The following is a 23,917-nucleotide window of genomic DNA, read 5'->3' on the forward strand; positions in this document are numbered from 1 at the left end:
ATGTTGCTTATTCAACCCATCTGTGCCATTTACAGAAACTGCAAGTCAGGACCAATTTATTCTTTACAAAACAGAACTTGCTTAAAGTCACACACACAGAGAGAGACAGACAGACTCAGAATGCATGACCTCCTAATGGTGATAATGCTTTATCCACTGCTTATTCAGAGTGCGGAGTTGACTCAGTCATTAGTCATAAAAACAAAACAGCAGGATACTTACCAGAGTCTGTCCGTTCTCTCCTCCATCTCTCCTCCGGTCGACAAACATGGTGTCAATCTCATTTCCATCACACGCAACAAGTTTGTTCCTCTGGCCGTCAAACTGCAACAATCGGAGAGGGAAGAAAAAACTAAGCAAAAAACACATGAAGGTGTAGATGTTCCAACATTTATCAAAGAAGGTGTAGGTGTTGTCGCGTCTCTCTTTTGTGTGAACACGAAAACAAGAACATCTGTTTGAAGCAACACATTTTAATAAGCCCCATGTGTGTGTGTGTGTGTGTGTGTCGCACACTATATAAATATATTTGTCAACTGATACAATGCTCTTTGTTTCATATTTATGTGCCTTCCTTTTCATTGTGCTCGGTCGTTCCTCACCTCCTCTATTAGTCGAGCCTGGCCTTGCTGAAGCATGTGCCTCATAGCTTTCTGCAGTAAGCCTACAGACCCTGGGTACAGCATCCTCCGTCCAAATGAGTGAGTGATGAGAAAACTGAGGAGAGAGCAAGAGAGAGAGAGAGAGAGAAATGTGAGAGAACGCATCACTGCAGTGCTTTAGCAAAAATATAGATGAGGACGAGAGGACAGGGTAGTGGGGTACACATAAAACTAAAGCCCAACACTACATACTGAATATACAATAGGTAAACACCAAAGCAAATAATATTGTTGGTAGAACGGTAACAGCACACATACAAATGATGCTGAAAGTATTGTTCTTGCAGCTGTTAACCACTTCATTTCATGACGACTAGCAATGGTCGATCTACAAGCTCCCGATTTGTTGTGTTGCGAAGCTTGTAGACCTGCTATATTTATTTAGTATTGTTTCAACATGGTGTTCAGACCAGAGTAATCTAGTAAGAGAGTGGCAACACTAGCGTTGGCTCCCATTGTAACAAAGGATTGCGGAGGTGCTCGTTCTATCTCAATGGGATAGTCATAGTTCCAATGTTGGGAACTACAGTATAGCCCATTGCACCCGCTTTGCGTGTCGCCACTCTCTTACTGGATTACTCTGGTTCAAACATCCCGGTTTGGCCAGAAGTGTCCTGATATCAAGCTGGGTGTCCAACGTCCAGAGAAATATCTCTAAAACGTGTCCCTGTTTTCAACATTCACTAAGAAATTGTCACAGTTAAAATAATAATAACAGCACTTATATAGATGTGCATCATCTTCTGTTCTGTTGAAAGGTGCAATCACTAGGTTTCCTCCTAAGTGCTAAAATAATTTACCCCATCCTGATAAAAACGGCAGGTGAAAAATAAAAGTGAAATAAGTTGTCAAAAGTAGCGAAAATAGCCATTTTTAAAATCAGACGAAAGTATGGCCACAGATAAAATGGATGACCATATGCCAATATAGACGCCATTTTGAACCCATTCTGGGCGGGAAACCCTTTCGGTGTTTTAAGCATTATGTAATACTTTAGCTATTGAAAAATAGCAGATCTACAAGCTCAGCACGAGCTTGTAGGTCTGCTTTTTTTTTTTTTATCGTGAAAATGCGGCACAAACCTTTGAATATATATTCTTTCAGAAGACTTTTTTAAATTGTATTCGTCAGGCCTAAATGGGTTAAGGAATTTCTATCTTGATGGGAGTAGTTTATTCCAATTCCAGCAGGACAACAATGCCTCCTTTTGCAGGGCATGCCTGGCCCTTCCTCCATGCATCCAGTCTGTTATAGTAGTCTATATATTCCATAATGGAACAGGTTTAACACATAATGTGCACTGGCAGATACGAACGTGTAGAAGGTGTGTACCCGATGATGTGACAGGGCATAGTGCGGACAGAACTGAGAATGGTGTCTGCGGTTCCTCTCCGCTCCGGTTTGAGCAGGGACACACCTGCCTTGGACAACTTCCTGTCTCTCACACACACACACACACACACACACACACACACACACACACACACACAGTCATAATACAATACATAAACTATAAAAGTGGCACAGGTCTCCACCAGGGCAGGTTGTTGGCCTCCTGGTGGCACTATGATAGGCCAATGTGAAAAGGGTGCCATTTGTTCTTATGCCTTAAATGGCAATTGGATGATTTGAGGCAACAGGCCAATGTGAAAAGGGTGGGATATATTCCTCAGCCTAGTAGGAAAGTGCGTGAGAGATTTCACGTAAATTGCACGCTGCGTTCATGATTTGAGGCCTTGTGTTCAAAACGGGCCAGTCCTGCAAATTTTAAAAGCCAATGTTTTTGGCATGGATCAGGGCAACAAGTGCCAGAGATTCGCTGGTAACGGACGGACAGACACACACACACACACACACACACACACACACACACACACACACACACACACACACACACACACACACGGACGGAGTGCAAAACATACTCTCTCCCAATTCGGCCTGGTGGAGACAATACATTTATTTTTTAAGAGATAGTGTGCAGACCTTACGCTCTCTCTACAAAGGCATACAATGATACAAATCCATGAGACATACAGTAGTAGCCCATACAAAATGTGTACCATTTATATCATTGTTGACGGTCAGAAAACTTAGTATGTCCACATTTAAAACATTTTCCTTAATGTTTTTTTGTTTTCTAAATAAATGTTCTTCCTACGTCCGTCATACAAGAGTGTGGCACATTCGGGCACAAGCTCACAAACCATCACATCACCCTGTGAGCTTGTAGATCTGCCATTTTCACTATTTTTGAACAGTTGTTTTAAAGTGCTGTAAAAGCGGATAATTCTGTCTGTGGGCTGTATTTTATACTGTAAATATTGTAACCAATGAAAAGTATGTATGTGTTTAATCATGCGAACTTGTGAAGGTTCCCCTCCTTTGTTTCTTAACCAAAGTATCAGATTAATTAATTAAAAATAAATAATTATGTATAGCAACTAATGAGACACAGAGGTAGCTCCCGAATTGAAAAGGTATAACGCATAGGTTACAACTTAATAATCTAAATAAATGGTTAGCTGCCCTAAGGTGCGAGTGTGTTTTTGTAGTATTCTGATTATGATGCGAGTCATGTGATCTATTGTGATGCTCAACTGCAGAGCTGTCTTGGCTCCTCTTTGAAGTTTGCCACCTTCTTACCTCCCTCCACATTGATCTTTACTCAAAGGTATAGAACTTTTAAAGAATTTTTGTGCTGTATTATTGAAACCCTCTCCAAAGAGAACCCGTCTGCAGTTTTCTACATAAAAAGAACCCACGAAGCGCTTCTTATTTTCTTTTTTTTCTGTCTGGGTACAGGATGAAGAACAACAAAAAAGCGGAAAAAAGCTTGTGATTAATGAACTACTTTGGATCCATTGGAACACTAGCCTGGCGCGGCCAGACTCATAGCGAGGGTTCACGGATGTTTCCTCCCCGCAATGAGGCTGGCCAAGCCAGGCTATTGGAACACAGGCTATTGCTTCCATTTCCCGAAAAGGTTTCCATCCGACGGCGACGATACGTGGTCTCGTGTAGCTCAGCGGTTACTACCTGTATAAGGTTTTGACCTTCAATTCCCACCAGGGCAACAGGAGACAACAAAGTCTAAATGTATGCCCTGATGGCACTGCACAGCAGGACAGGAAAATCCATTCAATAAATGACATTTAATACAGTACATTTATCCAAAGTGCCTAACAATACCAGGAAGAATGGGTTATTTTTAGTATGGATGACCCCAGTGGGATTACAAGCACTATCGCTGGCAATGTTTTATACATTTATAGCTAGATATATATCCACGGGACCAATACGGTTCACCACTACCCATGCTCTATAATAGCTGTGAGGGCGATATGAAATTTCACAATAAACACATTGCAAAGGCTTGCAATATCAGAATAGACTACTGAAGCCATAATGTTGAGACAGCAGAGGAATAAAGCTTTCTCATAAACATGACAGATAGTTGATGTTCTTCCATTTTGGGCAATGGAAACAGAATAAGTGTCAGATTTTCAGCACATTTATTTTTTTATTGTAAACCACACACATACATAAACGCCACATGCACGTCTTTCAACATTGCACTGCTGCTGCTTTTCCTTATGTAGCCACTAGCCAGTTGGTCTCTGGTTTCAGACGCCGACTCTGTGCATGCAATTGATCAGAGATCATACAGAAACAAAACCAAGAACACACAAATACGTGCAGCCTTTTAAAAAACACACACTTACGGATTGCTGACTTCTGTCCAGCTGAAGTCAATAGGCCAGTGAGAGAAGTCAAAATCGTAGCACCTCAGTTTTTTCTATACAGAGAGACAGTCAAATAAAGCAATTAACAATTTAATTGTGTTTTTGGCACATTGGCAATTGTAAATAATAAATACATTTCCGTTTGGCTTTTTGGCTTGCACAGGGCAGATATGACAAATAACTAAAATATACAAAGAAATGATTGACAATTTACATGCTTGTTGATTAGTTTGAATGTGAGCCAAAAATAACAGTTTTGTTGGAATTGATGTTATAACCATTTAGACCCTCTATACGTTGCGTTACGACTTACGACACATTTTGAGCCTGTAACTCTGCTATTTTTGGCAAGCGTTCCCAACATAACAGGGATGACAACAACGCCCAAGTGGTTCACAAGGGTAGCAGTGTGTTTTGACCAGACCTGTTCCTATGAACACACCGTTATGTCATCATGGAAACTATGACCTGCTGGGCACACCACTCACCTTGTTGGTAGGTATGTTATTATTCCTGTTTTCCTCCAGAATAGAGAGGAACTGAAGATACTCCGAGTTCTTCCATCTCCCCCAGCCTGGGGAGGAGAGAGAGAGAGAAAGGGAAAGTGAGCAAGGGAGATGGAGAGGAGCAGTGACAGAGAGGACATACAGTAAGTGGGGAAAATGAGAGAGACGGCAAAATACATTCATCTCACTACAGAGAGTCTCAAGGGTGCACTTAGTATGCTTATTGGGCACGGACCTTGTGCGTCAGGCTCAATGTTAATGAAATCCCATTGGCATGCAGCAACAGATGCACCATACAAGTACATGTTGATGCGTCAAATGAGTTCAATTAGGCATAGTAGTCACAGCGGACACTAGAGACTCACCTCTTAGGCAGGCCACCCCCAGCAGGCATACCAGCACCGTCCCCACGTACTGACCGCATGGAACCAACTTAGTGCTGCAGATGTATCCTGGGGAAATGAACAGCAGAATGGTGGTGACACAGTTGACACACAGAAATATCCACATATTTATTAATAGATTTATTGGGATAGATTTATTGTCTTTTTTTATGCCACTATCACACATCCAAGGAGTTTCATTGACCACCAAACAGACTGCGTCCACACCCACAGTAGTGGAAATATTCTCTCTCCGTCTCTCAGACTCGGAGACTCGGAGCCTTGTTAACCGGCACCAGTATGCACAGCAACAACTACAATACCTTCCTTGCATGTCAACAAATAACAGCAGCCCGTTTACACACACTCACAGACTAGCAGATAACCCCAGGCAATTCATTTAGATCCATTCACTGTAACAATGCTACGGTATGAGAGCCATCTGATTAGTTTCATATAAATAAAAACAGCTACCCCCCAAGGGACAGGACAGACTGCAGCCATTTATTTTACTCATTATACATGGGGCTTGAACAAATCATAATAGTGAGAAGAAAACAATTGCACAGCTTGTCAGACACTTTACGGCGAGAGTTTTAAGTTAATTGCTCAAGTACTCCTCTCGTCGAAACAACTTGTCTGGAACACTGTCTTAGAGCTTCGTAAGATGGACTCAGTCTCACTCACACACACACACACACACACACACACACACACACACACAAAATACCTTTCCTATAGAGATAGCAGAGGAGGAGAGGAGAACTGTAGTAGGAAATAGACCACAGTGTAGAAGCCTAGATGGATGAAATACAAACACACTCATTACTTGACAGTTCTTCTTAATTACTTCATAAAATGTCAATCACGCAACGATACTGACCCAACCAATGATGCTGTCCGTGTGCCTTTCCAGACTCTTGGCTTGGTAGTTCCATCCCTAACAAAGAGGTAAAATTATAAATTAATGATCTTATAGCTTAGTCTCTCGAGACAGACTGAAGAGGAGGCTGTTTTTCCTTTGTTTTGCCAATGGGTACCCAGATTACATAGCTAGACAGCAGCACATACTGCAACCGGATACAGGAAGAGTGGGACCTATCACCTAATCATTGTGGCTTTGTGGGGTGTGAAAGTAATTACAAAATTAGAATATTGTGTAAAAGTTCATTTTCTTCCATAATATAATTCAAAAAGTGAAACGTTCATATATCCTAGAATAAGATTAATTGCGCATGAAGTGACATATTTAATTAAAACTTTTTGTTTTAATCTTGATGAATCTGGCATACAGGCAGCTCATGAAAATCTAAAAATGCCCTTTTGATTGTTTACTGTATTAGTATACATAATATGATACGGTTGATACGGATGCTGCGTGTTTGGTCGTGTAAACTAATTTAAACTTTTAATTTGATTTACGGGTATTTGTATTTGTTTATCTTGTCTATCCTTGTTTTATATTATGTTTCTGTGTTCACACATAATGTCCATGCATACGTATTCTGTTGTTGCTTGTGTTTGTTTTGTCTGTTTTCTGTATTTGTAAAAAATCCAAATAAAGTACTGATCATAAAAATAAAAAATGTCGACTATCTGAAAAGTATGATAATTTATGCACTCAATACATGATCTGGGGCTCTGGGTTACTTTTAAACAAATGATTTCATCAATGGGGCGTGGCATGGGGGTCATAAGCCTGTGGCACTGTTGAGGTGTTATGGAAGCCCAGATTTGCTTTGATAGTAGCCATGGTACATGACGCTCGTGATAATCATCATGACAGTCATGTTTCAGGGCTACTTTGATAGCAGCTTTAAACTCATTTGTATTGTTGAATCTAGTGTCTCCAGGTAGATGGCTCTGTTGACTCCAGTGTGAGGTTTTCACTGTCAGTGGACCAACAACATACAGATAACATGGACCCAAATCAGTGAAATCACTGTGTTTTAATATTGTAGATACAACACAACCATCTATTAGGATATTTTACAGCACTGTGTGCTCCTGTATGACAAGCTTTATGGGTATACCGATTTCCTTTCCCAGCAGCACTTGGCAAGTTGGCACCTGCCCACGGACTAAAACTAGTAATTGGTGTACTGACCGTGGTATTACTAACTTCAGTAGCATTTGGGTTCTGCTTGGAGGGCTAGGTATTACTGTGCTTAACTGACCAGCCAACTGGCCTGACCTGAACCCCACAGAGAATCTACGTTGAAGTGTTCAAGCATGTTTTACTTATTTATCCAGCGCATAATGTTTCTTGGAGTTGTAACTTAGTCAGTGCAAACTACAATTGAATTACCTCAGGCTCTCATTCATTCTAGAAATGATTTTCTTGCTAGTGAGTAGTGACGCAACTCCGGGCAAGAATTGATCCAGCAGCAGCAGAGGTAATCTATCTACATTTATTTATTTGTGTGTAAAAGCTTATGTGAAAGTGATAACCAACTACATGAATAACCATGCTTGTTAACCCGTCGGTTCGTTCCTTTGCACATGCCGTCTCCAGTGAGTCTACATTCATTCATTGACAGCAACAATCATAATACAAACATGACAGCTGGGACACTTCCGGGCCGCAGCGTTAGCAACAATGCTGCTAACTGGTCGATTTCTGTAGAGATCAACCTTGTTTGCTCAGAGTCAATTAAGAGCACTGCATTAAACGTAAGCCTACCCTCCTCCCCGTCCTGCCGTCGGGTCTGGATTGCTCCGGTGAGCGGTGAGTTCTGTTTAAATGAGGCCCCAACAGACAACGAAGAAACATCCAGCCAGCCATTCTTCCATTGAGCGATGACTACGGAAGCCGGCACTAGCCAAAAGTCTCAAAGGCGACAGCGCGTTTGTTTGTTCCACTATCATTTAGATGTATTTATTTATCGATTCGATAAATACAAATTACAATACATCTACGACTACGAGAGTCTAAATATTAGGCTAATCTTACTGAACAAACGTCTTCAAGATAAGATTGAACTAGGTAATTCCGTGGAATTTGTGCCTTTTGTGTCCCCAAGAATATATAGTTAATTATTTTAACAAATGATATCAACATTTAATTAAAAACACATAAAAAAACATAACCTAGTGCTACTTATGTTATGTAGAATGTTGAAGTTATATGATGCATATTTAATATGTAGCCTACTGTAATGATGATGCTGCTTGATGCATATGTAATGGCAGATTTGAGATTTCTAATAATAGTCTAAGAAATAATTCAGGCAATTGTTGTACTTCATCAGGATAATATATGATGCCTGTATACATTTGTATTTATTTTGTTGTTCTTTTTTAAATTATTATCATCAGTATTATACTGGTATTAGATTGATTGTTCTACAAGATTGAAGATGATGTTTAGGCCCAGGCCGTAGCGTAACGGTCTGGGCACCGGACTGGTGATCCAGTCGCAGTGTGCCGCGGGTTCGACTCCCGGACCCGACACGGCCTTTACTGCATGTCATCCCCCCATCTCTCTCCCATTTCCTGTCAGCCTACTGTCTGTCCCTTCAAAAATAAGCCGCAAAAAAATATCTTAAAAAAAAAAAAAGAAGATGATGTTTAAATATGCTCTGTGCATTATAACAATTGCTTTTGGAAATGCATGAGATCACCTGCCATGACATAAGATTTTTATCATTTATTTTTATAAGCATACATATGAAGTGAGAATTAGAAGTAGCTGTTTACAGTAAAACATTGTGATCCATGCCCGGCGTGGGCTACATTAAAAACAATCTGGCCGCATAATTTGTGAACAACAGTCTGAAGATGCTGTGTACAGTATAGTTAATTTGGTATCAATTATAGGTTATGACATGTATATGAACACATTCTGCTCAGGCGTGATACAGTATGCATGTAGGAGTGATTTGCTAAGAATGTTCCGTTTTAAACTTTATACGCTTACTGTAGCATACATCCAGAATGTATGGACCTATGCCAAACTTCCTCCACTGAGACCAGTGTGCCAAATTGTTTTTATTTTCATGGATGGAAGACAGAAATTTCCTGGCAGCAGAAGAAAGAAGAAGAGGCAGGACTGGCAGGACTGCTATCCAGCTCCTAATAACAACATGTGAAATTGAGCAAGTAAACAACGTCGATCTGAACAGTATCTAGCATCTATTAAAAAGGTGACAAGATGAAGTCCAAAGAGATTCAGATTGTGGTGGAAAATGGGGAGTGAGTCTGCACTGCAGTCCTGGCTGAGAGGGGGAGTTTATTCCACAGCTTGGGAGGGAGTCAGGAGGGAGAAGACTAGTACATGTGGAGCGATGCAGGGTGGTTTAGGGAAGGGATGAACAGACGTCCTGTGCTGGCTGATCTAAATGAGCTGAACTAAACTTTATTCAAGTTTGTTGTTAGCAAATCACTGTTTTCTATTGTGTGTCAGACCAGAGTTTGATCAGCAAGAGTTATTGTCTAATGCTGCTGCATGCCATTGCCTGAAGGAAGCCAAACAAAAATAAGTCTGTGTACCAAAATAAACTAATGAAGTATGACCTTGAAGAGAGAGAGCGGGAGAGATGATTGGGAGAACGGGTGGGAAGTTGAGTGTGACATCAGACGAGCAGAGGGAGAGATGGAGAGATGCCATCTTGCCCATCGGCAATTGAAGGAAAAAGCGCCCTCTTTTCCTGATGCAAGTCAAGTCTGTCTCCAGATGAGAGACTACCCATGCAATAACCCAGGCATTGCTGGGTACCAAAATCTGAATATGCTCATGAATGATTGCATGAAGTGTTATAGGTCGTATCGTATCAACCTGAGTGTAGTTTTGATTGATTGATCAAAAACTGTTAACTGTGAGTGGACGACCCAATAAAGTACTACACTCGTTTACAAGAGGGTCCACCTTGTTCAATTCATCATAACATTTAGAGATATACAGAGCTATAGTGCCTACCCAAGATGGATAGGACTACTAGCGTGCACAGTGACACATGCTGTGATGATTTGTTCATCACATAGCCATAGTCTGTTTATTAAAGAAGACAGTGAGAAATTAGTATTTCGTCAACATTTTAAGTTAACATATTAATATCACTGGCAACGAGATACTGCGACCGGTACACAACATGGTAATGGACCCACTGAGATTGTGGGGAGAGTTGGCTCAGAAGTCAGAACCAGTGGCATTGCCAACATTGGCCTTCCAGGGATTCAACCGGGAAATGTTTTTACTAGAATACTAGATCAACACAAAAGGTTGTAGTGAAAAATAAAGTGTTTCCACTTTCCACTGTCAATTGGCATGTTTCCTGCTCCATGTTGTTTCAATAGTTCTACATTTGGGATGTTTGCTGCATCCACACTTATTTTACTGTGCTCATGCTAGGCTGTGTCTCCACTCTCCAGTGTCTCGCATTGTGCCGCTGAGAATAGTGGGAGAGGAGAGGCAACCGTCTGCAGTGTAGGTACACAGGCTTTAGTTCCGACACCATTATTGGTCTGACAGTCATTAGACCGACAACCTACCTCAAACCCTAACCTAACCATAACTGCAAGCACGGGAGCAGCGCATGTTCGAGCGCTAGTCCGACCGTTGTTCCCGCATGTCGGACTAATGCTCCGTCGGAATTACCTGGTGACTGTGTCTCCCACAGTTAAAGCAGACATGGTAGCCTCTTGGCTGCATCCCTCTTTGACCACAATGGCCTCTGCCTTCGTCTGCCAGATGTCCATAAAGCCTGGTCTACTTTGATTAAATGTGGTGGCCTCCTGTGACTTTTTCTTAGGTCTATAAATTACCTGTCTTACTTCATGGATTATTTCTAATTGTAAAAAGGAAAGGGCAACAGTAAAAATGTCTCTTTCTTTGCTGCTTAGCCTCTTAATCTGGACCTAACATAGTAAGTCTTGTAGACAAAAGGTATCCTTCCTCCAAGTAGTACTGCTTGTCAAAATGTGAATTGCAGACTTGAAAAGAAAATAATCCAAGGCACTCCGTCTTTAGGTGAAAGATTAAATAGTTTATTGTGTCTTAAAGCTTCCCATAGATGCCCAAAACCTCTTGTCCATTTTACCCATGTCCTGGCATAAGACTGCTGTGTGGCCATATTTGAAAAACGGTTAGTCTCACAACCTTGGAGAAATGACTATGACTTGGAGCAGCAAGTAAGTATGCAGGATTTGTCATACATACTATGCAGAATAATGCATTACAGGAGACTAGGGTCCAATATATAGGAGCTTTATTCCAACAATTATGAAAACGTAATACAGAAATACAACAGATGGGACACAAGAGTCTTTGGCTGGGGTTACATCATCTTCTTGAAGTCTTCTATGGCTTCGTTAAACTTTTCCAGTTCTACTTGGATCTGTCGCATCTGTGGGGCAAAAGAGGAAGCAATTATCTATAGCAGTGTTTCTCGATCTTTTTGGGGCCAGTGCCCCCTATCCAATTAAAATGTAAGCTTTATTCTGTTCATTTAAAAATATGAGCTTTTACATCAAACTGGACTCTTAGTATGTGATTATTACACCTTGATATGTCAGTAAATATACACAGCACCTGTAAATTCTTTGAATGTGTTCATATGGCAGATTACCAATGCATGTTTGATGGGGGCCCAAGTTCACAGAAACGTCCACATGACATAAAATTAATTGCTAGTCAGTAGAACTACATAAAACATGGACATGGCAACGTGCTGCATATTAGTTATTTTTAGTTTTTTGTGGGGTGACAATTATAATGCATAACACCTCAAGTCATGACTAAATAGCCCAGAAGAAATTATTATAGAAGAGATTATATTTTACATTTGAGGTGTGAGAATAATAACCATCTGAGGAATTCAACTCAAAGGAGCTTTATTGGCATGAGAAAACGTATGTTTACATTGCCAAGTATAATATAGTTGGAGGGGGTACAGCTGCAGCATAGTGTAAATAGAGTTCTATTAATAACAGCTTCGCAAGGCTGCTCACTTATGGGAGTTGACGCCCCCTGGCGTAAACACAGAAGCACTACAAATAAACTCACAGACTTTAGGCTGGGACTTTAGACGTGATGACGTTGAAGACCCCGCCCGCCGGGTGCACTTATAAGCGTCCCTCAGCGTCACGTCTCCATTCGTTTTTCTCTTCTCACGTGTATAACACGGCGCTACGAAGTCTCCCTCACGGATGAGTATCTGATTTATTTCCACAAGGACGAGAAGCCTTCTCGGTACCGCGGAAACTGCTTATCCCAGAGGCTTCAAGAGGAAGAAAGTCGGTGAGTCCACTTTCTTTAACTAAGTTAACATTAACTTGGAGGTAATTCAGTCCGTTAGTGGCTCGCGGCCCTAGCTGGTTTCCTTATTACCTGTGTGACGGTCTGTACCGTGGCTAGCAACAGCCAGGTTTCTGCTTCCACACAAACCTTCGCGGACCTAAAGGTCTCGAACGTGTGATGAGCCAGGAGCGTTACACAACCCTTCCTTGGTTTCCACACGTGTGGCGGCTTAGCGGTGGCTACTAACAGCCCGCTCCAGCCACACACTAATAAATTATTCTGTCTCGAACGTGTGAGAAGCCGGGAGCGTTACGCAACCCTTCCTTGGCTTCCACACGTGTGGCGGCTTTAGCGGTAGCTACTAACAGCCCGCTCCAGCCACACACTACGTCCGCGGCTCCTCCAAGCCCCCGACGGTGATTTGAGCAGCATCATTTTATTCTGTTTGAGCTTTCACGCTGGGTGACGGTCTGATAAAGCTATCTTAGCTTTCTTTCAGCTTCCACACATACGTCCCGTGGCTTTCATAAGCCCGCGACCGCGTGGCCCTCAAACGTGTGTGCGTGTGCGTGTGAAGAGCTAGAAGCGGTGCAACCCTTTGTTAGCCTCCACACGTGCGGCGGCGTTAGCGGCGGCTACTACATAGCGGTGTTTACTAACAGCCTGCTCCAGCCACACACTACGTCTCGCGGCTCTTCCAAGCCCGCGACGGTGATTTGAGCAGCATAATTTTATTCTGTTTAAGCTTCCACGCTGTGTGACGGTCTGATAAAGCTATCTTAGCTTTCTTTCAGCTTCCACACATACGTCCCGTGGCTTTCATAAGCCCGCGACCGCGTGGCCCTCGAACGTGTGTGCGTGTGAAGAGCTAGAAGCGGTGCAACCCTTTGTTAGCCTCCACACGTGCGGCGGCGTTAGCGGCGGCTATTAATAGCACGCCCTTGCCGACACACGTACGTCTCGCGGCTTTTCAAGCCCGCGACGGAGTGGTAACCTAGGCAGGATATAGTAATATTTCTTTTTGGCCACCACTTTGTGTGACGTCTCTGATGTGTGACGTCTCTGATAGAAGCTAACAATAGCTCTATTCTCAGCTTCCACACGCACTGGCGTCCTATGCGGTGGGTGGCAACACCCACTGCATCACTGTAACGTGACGACCTACCAGCTCGGCGCCTACAGGCACACAGCCTTGTAGAACTGGTTATTGGAATTTGAGGTTACGTAGGTAACCCGGGTTCTTAAACCAGCGAGCCTTGTTCGTGGCTTGTTTGTCCACGTATTTCTTGGCTTTACAAGAAAAAAGTGACGATCCATTTGCAGCAGCTAGAGATAGCCCTGTCCTAGCTTCCACTTACGTGGCTGCCTACTAACCTGAACAGCACTTAGTGATAATACTGTTTGGTTTCCACGCTGTGTGACGTCTCTGATAGAAGCTAACAATAGCTCTATTCTCAGCTTCCACACGCACGTGGCGTCTTATGCAGTGAGTGGCAACACCCACTGCATCACTGTAACGTGACAACCTACCAACTCGGCGCCTACAGGCACGCAGCCTTGTAGGACTGGTTATTAGAATTGGAGGTTACGTACGTAACCCGGGTTCTTAAACCGGCGAGCTTGTTTTGTTCACGAATTTCGTGGCTGCCTGCTAACTCGGCCCCTCTTGCCTCGTTTTTGCTTCCACGTGCATCTTAGCTTCTAAGATGTCTGAGTCTCCGACCAAGGCCCGTCGTCGACGCCGTCGCGCCCTAGCAGACGCGGCCCACGCCGCTGCAACATCTATTGCACGGAGGGCCTACAACAACGCTCTGAGACAAGGAGCCAGGCAGTGGTCCGCCGACATGGACGCTCCACTCCCCGACGCCCCTGACGTTGTCATTCTCGCGGATGACAACGCAGACGTGGTGCAGGCTCCAAGAGTGGACAACACTGAGATGGACTCTGGGGAGTCCTCACCTCAGGACTCAGCATCCTCCTACACCTCCGATGAGGGGGAGGATGATGAAGAGAGCAGCGACGAGGGCGACGCCGAGGTGGCAGAGCCACCTCCGGTCGTCATGGCCGCTCAAGCGGCCGTTGTCGCCGCCCCCATTGCAGCGCCAGTTGCTGCTGGAGTTGCATCGGCCGACACCGTTGCAGCTCCGACGGCTCCAGCTGCTCCGGCTGAACCGCAGCTCCACTATGACAACACTGACATAGTCGATCTGTTCAAGAAGGCCACGATCCGCTGTGGTCTGGTCTGGCCGGCCAGTCTTGAACCTCCGGTGGCTAAGGACACCCTATGCGAACAGTTTCGCAAGAAGATTCGAGGCAACCCAGCGAAGTCCCAGGCCAAGGCTGAGATCCCCGTCGATGACGGGTTCCTGAAATCCCTCATGCTATCCTGGGGACAGCCTTACTCGGCTTCCGCCTCCCTGGGCGGAGGCATGAAGCTGCTGGACTGCGCGGGACAACGGCAGCTTGGCCTCGAGGCCATGCCGCCGATGGACAAGTCCTTTGCCGGATGGCTTATGGGTGTCAACCCCAATGTCTTCCACGAGGACCCGGACTTCTCCTTGCCTTCGGACAAGGACGACTCCAAAATTAATAAGGCTGCCTATAAGTGCGCCTCAACTGCGGCCAGAGCACTGAACGCCGCGACCCTTCTGCAAGGGTCCGCGTCTCATGTCCTGTTGGAAGCGGGAGACGAGCCTACCCCCGACCACATGGCTGAATTGAGGCGCCTGCACCTTGAGCTCCTCCGTCTCACTCAGGCCCAGACGGAGATGGTGGGCGGAACCATGGCGAGACTCCTGGTCCTCGAGAGGGCCAGGTGGCTGGAGCTGTCCCCCAAAGTGGGACGTACCCCTCTGAAACAGAAAGTTTCCACATCGACACTCTTCGCGTCCATGCTCGAGGAGATGCGCTCCCGCGACGGACAGACGAAGAATGACACGGAGGTCATCGGCGCCTGTCTCCCGGCGTCTGGAGCACGACCCAAGCAGGCTCAGCCCTACAGGCCGACCTACGGGCGCACCATGGACAGGGACGATCGTTCCAGGTCCAGGAGGAGCGCCTTCAAGGTCCCCGCTGCTCAGAGGGCTCCGTCAGCGGCGTCCTCAGCTTCCCGCCCACCTCGCAGCCGCAAGAAGACCGACAGGCCCAGGCGCCCCTCGGCTTCTCCGGCCGGCGGCCCCCGCAAAGGGGCCAGGGCAAGAGGGCCACCTGGCGGGAAGGCGAAATAACCAGACCTGCCCCACGGGGAGACATCGGACACTGTCTCCCCCACCCTTCCCCGAGTTTCTCTGAAGCGCAGCATAGTGGCCACGGGCCTCATGCCGGAAGCGCTTGGTGTAGGCGGAAAGAGGACTTGTTTCTTGGAAATAAATGTCTCTCCAGTTTTTTCCGTGCCACCACTTTTCTTAATAAAGCAGTGTTCTCTACTGGAAACCGGTCTTTTGAATCGTCACTCGAAACTCAAGGGGATGGGCCAGCAGCCCGGGCCCTCGAGAGGGCCCAGGGCTGTCGGCCGAAACACAAGTGTAACTGCCGTGGTCACAGCCCCAGAGCCCCAGGTCCATATTGCAGGACAGAGGCCCCAGGCCCGGGTTCTGACCGAAGGGGGCGCCGCTCCACCACAAAAAGGTCCAGAGCTGGCTTCAACCCCTCTGGCACTGTGTCTACAGGAGTGGAATCGTTGTGGTGTTCATCTGTGGGTGTTGAACACCATCTCGAAGGGTTACAAACTACAGTTTGCCAGAAGACCTCCCACTTGTGGGAACGTTCTCGCAAGCGAGTGGTCAGGCAGCCGAGGTTCTCCAGGGCGAGATAACGTCTCTCTTGGAGAAGAAGGCTATACGTGTGGTGCCCATGGAGCAGAGCAACACCGGGTTTTACTCCCGCTACTTTCTCGTGAAAAAGAAAGGGGGGGGCATGCGGCCCATTCTAGACCTACGGGCTCTGAACGGCTATTTGAAAGCGTTTCGCTTCAAAATGCTCACGAGCAAGGCTCTGCTGCGCATGATGCGTCGAGGGGACTGGTATACAACTCTCGATCTCAGAGACGCGTATTTCCACATTCCCATCTACCCACCACACAGAAAGTTCCTGCGGTTCGGCTTCAAGGGACAGATATACGAATATCTGGTCCTTCCGTTCGGACTGTCACTGAGTCCAAGGACTTTTGTGAAGTGTTCAGCATAAATTACGCCAAGGGTGTGTTGGTGCCGACGCAATCGATAGATTACATAGGCATGACGTTGAACGCTGTGTCTTTCACGGCGCGTCTATCCGACGAGAGGATCCGCTCTTTTCAGTCGTGTCTGGCGCTGTTTCGGACGGGCAACGGGGTCCCGTTCCGAACCTGTCAGAGATTGGCGGGTCTCATGGCCTCTGCAATATCCGTTGTTCGGCTAGGCAGATTGTACATGAGACCATTTCAGAGGTGGATGCAGTCACTGGGTGTAAGACAACACCGTTGTCATCATCTTGTGACCGTGTCGGTGGGTTGCTTCGAGGCATTACGCCAGTAGAGAGGCGCTCAATTCCTCTCGGAAGGCGTGAGTATGGGGATGGTCGTATCCCGGAAAGTACTCACGACGGACGCCGGCCTGTCTGGGTGGGGTGCCACCCACGAAGGCAGGACGGCCAGGGGGGTATGGAGTGGCAGCTTCAGGTCTGCCCACATAAATTACCTGGAGCTGATGGCGGTAATGTTGGCATTACAACATTTCGAACGTTTCATCAGCGGTTCCCATGTCCTGGTCAGGACGGACAACACAACTACGATGTGCTATATCAACAAGCAGGGGGGCCTACGGTCCACCAAACTGCATGCGCTAGCACACAGACTGACGTTATGGTGCGACGAGCACCTTCTTTCAGTCAGAGCCTCCCACATTCCGGGACTCCAGAACACGGGAGTGGATCTGTTGTCCAGGGGCCGATACCTCTATGCGGCTTGGTCACTGCACAAAACAGTGGCCAGACAGTTGTGGGAGAGGTTCGGCGAGCCACGGGTGGATCTGTTTGCGTCGGAAGAGAACAGCAAGTGTCCTCTGTTCTTCTCCATAGCAGGGACGGCTCCGCTAGGTTTGGATGCCTTGGCGCATCGTTGGCCCCAGGGCCTACTTTATGCGTTTCCCCCGTTGTCTCTCATCCTTCCCACGCTGGAGAGGGTGAGGACACAGCGCCTGTCAGTAATCCTGGTGGCCCCAGGATGGGGCTCTTGGAGGTCAGACATAGTCCCTCTCCTGTACGGTCGGCCCTGGCAGCTTCCGTTGCGCAGGGACCTATTGACCCAGGCGGGAGGCGAGATATTCCACCCACGGCCGGAAGATCTAGACCTCTGGGCTTGGCCCGTGAGAGGTTGAATCTTGGCGCGGAGGGTCTTCCCCAGAGCGTCATCGACACTATTCAGTGTGCGAGGGCGCAGTCGACCAGGGATGCTTATGATATGAGGTGGCGGTTGTTTGAGGACTGGTGTTCACCGGCTCAAGTTGTGCCATTTCAAGCACCAGTAAGGGTCGTTCTGTCGTTCCTCCAGGATCTCTTGGACAAAGGCAGGGCCTTTAGTACTGTCAAGGTGTATCTGGCTGCTATCTCAGCCTGCCACATCGGGTTTGAGGACAAGACGGTGGGCCAGCTCCCGCTGGTGCGCCAGTTCATGAAGGGGGCTAGCCACCTTCATCCGGTGACCAAGTCTCTGGTCCCCTCGTGGGACCTTGCTCTGGTTTTGGACTCTGTCCCGGCCACCGTTTGAGCCCTTGGAGGGGTTGGGTATGAAGCTATTGTCGCTGAAGACAGCGTTGTTATTAGCTTTGGTGACCGCTAAAAGGGTCAGTGATATCCATGCTTTGTCCACAAGTGCGGAATGCATGAGGTTCAATGGGGATGCAAGGGTGGTCATTAAGACCAATCCGGCATTTTTACCTAAGAGCCGCCTAGCTGCCCCGGTTCCGGTGGACTTGGCGGCGTTCTGTCCGCCCCCCTTTGCCTCTGAGGAGGATAGGAGGAGGCATAACCTCTGTCCGATAAGGGCATTGAGGTTGTATTTGGACAGGACTAAGGTGACGAGGAAGACTACACAACTGTTTGTCTCCTGGGATCCCAAGACTGTGGGACTGCCTATCTCAAAGGTTAGGCTTTCCCAGTGGATCGTGGAGGCTATAGAGCGGGCCTACTCTGGTAGGGATATGGTGCCTCCCGTAGGGTTGAGAGCGCATTCCACGAGAGGTATGGCATCATCCTGGGCCCTCTGTAGGGGGGTCTCTGTTCAGGATGTTTGTTCCGCTGCAAGTTGGGCGTCGTCTTCCACCTTTGCCACCTTCTATAGACTGGATGTGACGGCAGCGCCAGTGGCGCATGCGGTCCTGGGCGTGGCCTCCAGTTAAGGTGGAGAGACTTGGTTCCCCGCGGGGGACGTTGGTCTTCTCCAGGGCGTTATGACGGTTGTTCTGTCGGCCCCTCTTAGGCACATTTGCAGACTTAGGTCTGATTGGCCTTCCCGTTGGGGTGCAGTAGTCCTGTTGAGGGACGTACTGTGGTCCTTTGCTCACAGATAAAGGTACGGGCCCTAGGGGTCCAGACTTCGTGATGACAATAAGGGAGTTAATGAAGTCTCCCATAAGTGAGCAGCCTTGCGAAGCTGTTATTAATAGAACTAGGGGTTACGTATGTAACCTAGGTTCTATAAACAGCGAGCAAGGCTGCTCACCAAGATTCCCTTCTTGATTGCTTGAGAAGAGAACAATTGTTCGAATGGAGACGTGACGCTGAGGGACGCTTATAAGTGCACCCGGCGGGCGGGGTCTTCAACGTCATCACGTCTAAAGTCCCAGCCTAAAGTCTGTGAGTTTATTTGTAGTGCTTCTGTGTTTACGCCAGGGGGCGTCAACTCCCATAAGTGAGCAGCCTTGCTCGCTGTTTATAGAACCTAGGTTACATACGTAACCCCTAGATATGTCACATTGTGTAAATATTTTATACTGTATAGGGTACTATGAAGCTTTTTGAAACAAATAGCAGCAATCTTTTGTAGTCACTTTGGGTGTATGTAATCTGTGGGAAGTACGTGTCTCTGATGTCTAATGGGCAGGTGGTTAGAAAGTGTAGCTCCGTTTCCTCAGGTTAAGTGTTCCCATGTTGTCTAATACTGTAGCCTATGTAACTAAAAGGTGATCTTGTTTTGTTACCTTCTCTGCATCCTGCTCCTGGACTTTGATGGGAACCTTCTCCTTATAATCACCCTTGGCCATCTTCTCCGTCAGCTTGTCCATTTGCTTCTCCTTGTCACCTTTCTGGGTGGTCAGTTTAGATACCTCCATCTCCACGTCAATGAGACCCTGGAGAAATAACAGGTGAAATGAGAGAGTGGAAGAGAGGCCGGGCGGTTGTTAACTGTCACTCTGAAATCAGTTGTTTTAAGACATTAAAACTGGAAGGCGGCAACACATACAGTATGAAATAAAAAGCAAATGTCCTCAGTAAAGAACAGACTATATGGTGCTTCTGGTGCCACATCCCCTTTTGGCCAATATAACTCCATGATGCATTATCCTACAAGATGTACCGACATTCAGTGGCCTCTGTAGGTCAGTTCTTCCTCCATTTATCCATTGAGCCCATGATTAAAAATATATATATTATACTGAAGTTATAATGCATTTCTGTGAAAAGGCCATGCCCCCCTCCCTTCTGCCAAATGCCATGAAAGGTTAATCATTTCTCTCTTGGACCAGAACCAACATTTCCACCATGTTTTATGCAAATACCTTCATAACTGCTTGAGAAATCCTGCTAACAGACCGACCGTGGAAACATTACTTCCTTGGCAGCAGAGGTAATTCGCAGAGACAAACTGACAAAACACTGTATTGTGTTTTGCTTTTCAAGGATTTTGAAAAGCTAAACACAATACAGTGTTTTGTCTGTGGCAATAGTACTGTCCCCGTCTACCTTATGCACACATACAATATTAGTCTACTCTAGCAGAAAGAAGGAGTATCATGCACCCCCCGGAATATACTTAGTTCTATTATAGTGCCACCAGGAGGCCACAACCTGACCTGCCCTGGTGGAGACCTGTGCCCCGAGGGGCACTTTATCTAGTTTGATCTATTGCGCGCAGGTATCACGTATTAGTCCTTCGACTCCTTCCCATTGTGCCACATTTTGGCAAACTGTTTGACATATAATTTGGCTGAGGTGGGTCTAAGAGGAAGACTGCTGGTCCTCACCTTGAGCATGAGGTTGACGGTGCATCTGTCGGAGGCGATGGCCACGGCACAGCCCAGTGGGACGGCCTGCTCCCCGGTCAGGGGGATGACAGCCCCGGAGTAGGACAGGGTCTGGATCTGCAGACTGTACTTCTGCACCAGCGACGCCGTCTCACCGTCGATGCACTGCAGGTAGCCTGCAACATGGACACAATGGAACACAGAGAGAGGGACCGTTGGAGAGGGTTTCATGTGTAAGAGATAAATGGTATTAGATCATATGAGTAGCCCCCTCCCTAATTTAGTCATTCTACCAATGAATTCCTCCCCACACACATGTCTGTGTTTCGTATCCTACTGACTCACCAGTGAGGAGCCCCCACCGGCAGGACGCATGGCCTCTCGATGGGGGCTCCACGGTGGGGAGGCCCTACACTCCCTGCTGACAGGTGCTGCCCCAGCCCATAGGTGTACATACATGCTATGACCAATATCTCCCTCAGCGCCCGGCTTCCCTCCCCCGAACACGGGCCAATTATGTTAACATACAGACAAAAAATAAATACAATTTTCGTATTACAAATTTTATTTTTAGGGTGAAATAAAAGATCATCGTCTGTCACAACACAAAATGCGGGTTTCACTGAAAAAACACTAGCGGTTTAGGAAGAATAAATTAATTAATAGCTGGCAGTGAATGTCATGCCAGCTGCTTCTATTAGTCAAGCCAGATTTATTTATATAGCACATTTCATACGACAAGCATAGACACAATGTGCTCATTACGGCTAATAAGATGCTGAAGTAAGGGATAATTGGTGTATTAAAGCCTGAAGATGATCTTTAACTTGAGGGGAATACACAGAAAGCCTACATATCTCAAACTCCATGGGCCAGGGCTACACACAGACAAGACACAGAGAAGTACAGCTTTTTGTATTTTTGTGGGTGGGTGGAAGGGGCATTTACAACCCCAGAGCTCTGTCAGCAGTGAGTAGTGGACCTGTTTGTGAGCCTCGCTGCCAAAGGGGAAGAAACGGCTCCAGTGGCGCGAGGAGGAGTAGAGGTGGTCTTGATAGACTGATGGTTCTTCCCGGAAGGAAGGTGGACTTTTTGGATGAGAGGTGGCGACTGGGCTAAGAGAAGTTGGTGTGCTAATGTTTCCTGCTCAGCGTCTTGGTCCTGGAGCAAGGCGCGGGCAGGAAGGATAATCGCTCTGGACAATAGCACTTTGTCATGACCTTCTTAGGAGTTCTTAAACTTTAACACCGGTACTAAGACCATGCTTGTTATGCTTGTGTAACCTTGTAGATCGGATATTTTTGCGAAGGAACTGGGTGTAGAGGGAAGTGACCAAGTATAGACCCCTGGGTGTAGAGGGAAGGGACCAAGTATAGACCCCGGGGGGGGGGGGGGGGGGGTTTGTGATTAATAAAGAAACCTTGACCTCAAAATAGTTACCTATTGCATGTGAGCTATTACAGCACAGGTCTTATGCCTTTGTCTTTGAGTAACTGCTGTCACAACTGCCGTCACATTAATGGTGTGTGTGTGTGTGTGTGTGTGTGTGTGTGTGTGTGCGTGTGTGTGTGTGATCTTACAGTCAGCTCTTGTCCTGGTGAGGTTGTAGTCTGCCCTGAGTGAGCGGATGGCCTTGACCACAGTGATCACAAACTCCATCTGATGATCCACCTCGTCACTCTGCCAGCAGAACTATGGACACAAATAAATGTAAAGGACTCACACAAATGCAGGGTAACCACGTTCCACTATGGAAACACGATGACATGACACCCAGGATACCCAAATGGAAACAAAGAAGCATCTTTCCTCTGCGTGAAAACGTTGTCCTCCATTGATCTGAAAATGTGGATGTGCTACCTTTTTAGGATATTTTTCAATATGTATACTGGCGCAACTGGTGCAACTTATTTTTCTTATTTAGCAACGATATATTCTCACTTAAATCTGTGACCTAAATTACACAAAGACAACCTACTATATATATCAAACTGTGCAAAATGCTCTATCATTCCTTTGCATTTGAGCGAGAGCTCAGCGGCGTTCCTTTTCACGCCCGTCCGTCTCTCACCTGCTCGGTGTCGGGGTAAGACGTGACGGAGATGCTAGGGGGGTCGTCCTGGGGCCGTCGCCGGGGTAACCTCTGGAAGAGCTCCTCGGAAACGAAGGGCATGATGGGAGCGAGGAGACGTAGGCCCACCTCCAGGCAGGTGTAGAGGGTCTGTCTGCACACCAGGGCCCGCCTCTGGCACGCAACGTCCTCCTCCGCCTTGCTGAACACCGGCTTCACACTCTCCTGGAGAGAGTGGACAGAGAGAGATGGAACGAGAGGAGAGGATAAGAGAGGACAAGGACAAGAGGAGAGGAAAGAAAGGGTGGAAAGGAGAGAAATAACAGAAAAGAGGCGAGGAAAAGGAATGGGAGCAGAGGCAAGGAGACATGGGATGAGGAATCAGTGAGAAGGTGGTCATGAGGAGGCTGTAGTGTGTACACTCAAAGCATTACAATGCAACTTTGCTTCACAATGTATGACAAAACTCTCATACATTTTTTGTATTTAAATGAACCATGTACTTTGTTAACCTGGGGTCTATCCTCCTGGACCCCTTAATTTTCTCACTCTACACCAAAACTTTGCTTAAAATGTCTACGAGCTATATTCTGCAAATTTCAGCCTATTATGTCAATAGTCTTGTCTCTCACCAGGTAGACGTCACAGAGCTCGTACAGCCAGAAGTTGTAGATGGCTGTGGTGATGGCGGGGAACTCGTAGGCCCGGAAGCCTGCGCCGCACAGAGACACGGCCGCACACAGCCGGGAGAGGATCCACCGGTCAGCCACGCTCTCCTCTCCACACAGCTGACCGCAGGGATGGATGGTGGTAGAAGAGAGAGAGAGAGACCACAGGGATGGATGGTGGTAGAAGAGAGAGAGAGAGAGAGAGAGAGAGAGAGAGAGAACGAAACACACATCAACCCAAAGACACAGCTACAGCCGCAGTTGAAAAAAGATAAGTCTAATCATATGAGGCTCTGGACTCCAATGTGGATTTCGGGCTTCACGTGGCCAGCCTGTGACGTCAGAGCCCCATTGACTGGCCTGGGCCAGTGGCTCAGCAGTCCAGGCACCTTGGCCGGTAATCCAGTCTGGCAGTGTGCCGCGGG

At 46.6% G+C, this 23,917-nt stretch overlaps 2 protein-coding genes across 2 annotated transcripts in view; both read right to left on the reverse strand.

Moving 5' to 3' along the window:
• abhd16a (abhydrolase domain containing 16A, phospholipase) overlaps nucleotides 1-8,111 on the reverse strand; it is a 30,715-nt gene extending 22,604 nt beyond the window's left edge. The window contains exons 1-9 of the mRNA XM_083760970.1: nucleotides 7,981-8,111; nucleotides 6,181-6,237; nucleotides 6,028-6,094; nucleotides 5,280-5,366; nucleotides 4,897-4,982; nucleotides 4,388-4,461; nucleotides 1,995-2,096; nucleotides 603-717; nucleotides 223-324 (exon numbers count right to left, since the gene is read on the reverse strand). Of these exons, the coding sequence (XP_083617096.1) occupies nucleotides 223-324; nucleotides 603-717; nucleotides 1,995-2,096; nucleotides 4,388-4,461; nucleotides 4,897-4,982; nucleotides 5,280-5,366; nucleotides 6,028-6,094; nucleotides 6,181-6,237; nucleotides 7,981-8,082 (792 nt within the window). The 5' untranslated portion in view covers nucleotides 8,083-8,111. The remainder of the gene's footprint in view (nucleotides 1-222; nucleotides 325-602; nucleotides 718-1,994; nucleotides 2,097-4,387; nucleotides 4,462-4,896; nucleotides 4,983-5,279; nucleotides 5,367-6,027; nucleotides 6,095-6,180; nucleotides 6,238-7,980) is intronic.
• A 3,375-nt stretch (nucleotides 8,112-11,486) lies between these two features.
• vars1 (valyl-tRNA synthetase 1) overlaps nucleotides 11,487-23,917 on the reverse strand; it is a 37,590-nt gene continuing 25,159 nt past the window's right edge. Inside the window, exons 24-29 of the mRNA XM_083761353.1 lie at nucleotides 23,457-23,612; nucleotides 22,825-23,049; nucleotides 22,334-22,445; nucleotides 20,754-20,929; nucleotides 19,710-19,859; nucleotides 11,487-11,641 (exon numbers count right to left, since the gene is read on the reverse strand). Coding sequence (XP_083617479.1) covers nucleotides 11,573-11,641; nucleotides 19,710-19,859; nucleotides 20,754-20,929; nucleotides 22,334-22,445; nucleotides 22,825-23,049; nucleotides 23,457-23,612 — 888 coding nt within the window. The 3' untranslated portion in view covers nucleotides 11,487-11,572. The remainder of the gene's footprint in view (nucleotides 11,642-19,709; nucleotides 19,860-20,753; nucleotides 20,930-22,333; nucleotides 22,446-22,824; nucleotides 23,050-23,456; nucleotides 23,613-23,917) is intronic.

The sequence above is a fragment of the Protomyctophum parallelum genome (genome assembly GCF_964188405.1).
Source record: "Protomyctophum parallelum genome assembly, chromosome: 3".
Taxonomy (NCBI): domain Eukaryota; kingdom Metazoa; phylum Chordata; class Actinopteri; order Myctophiformes; family Myctophidae; genus Protomyctophum; species Protomyctophum parallelum.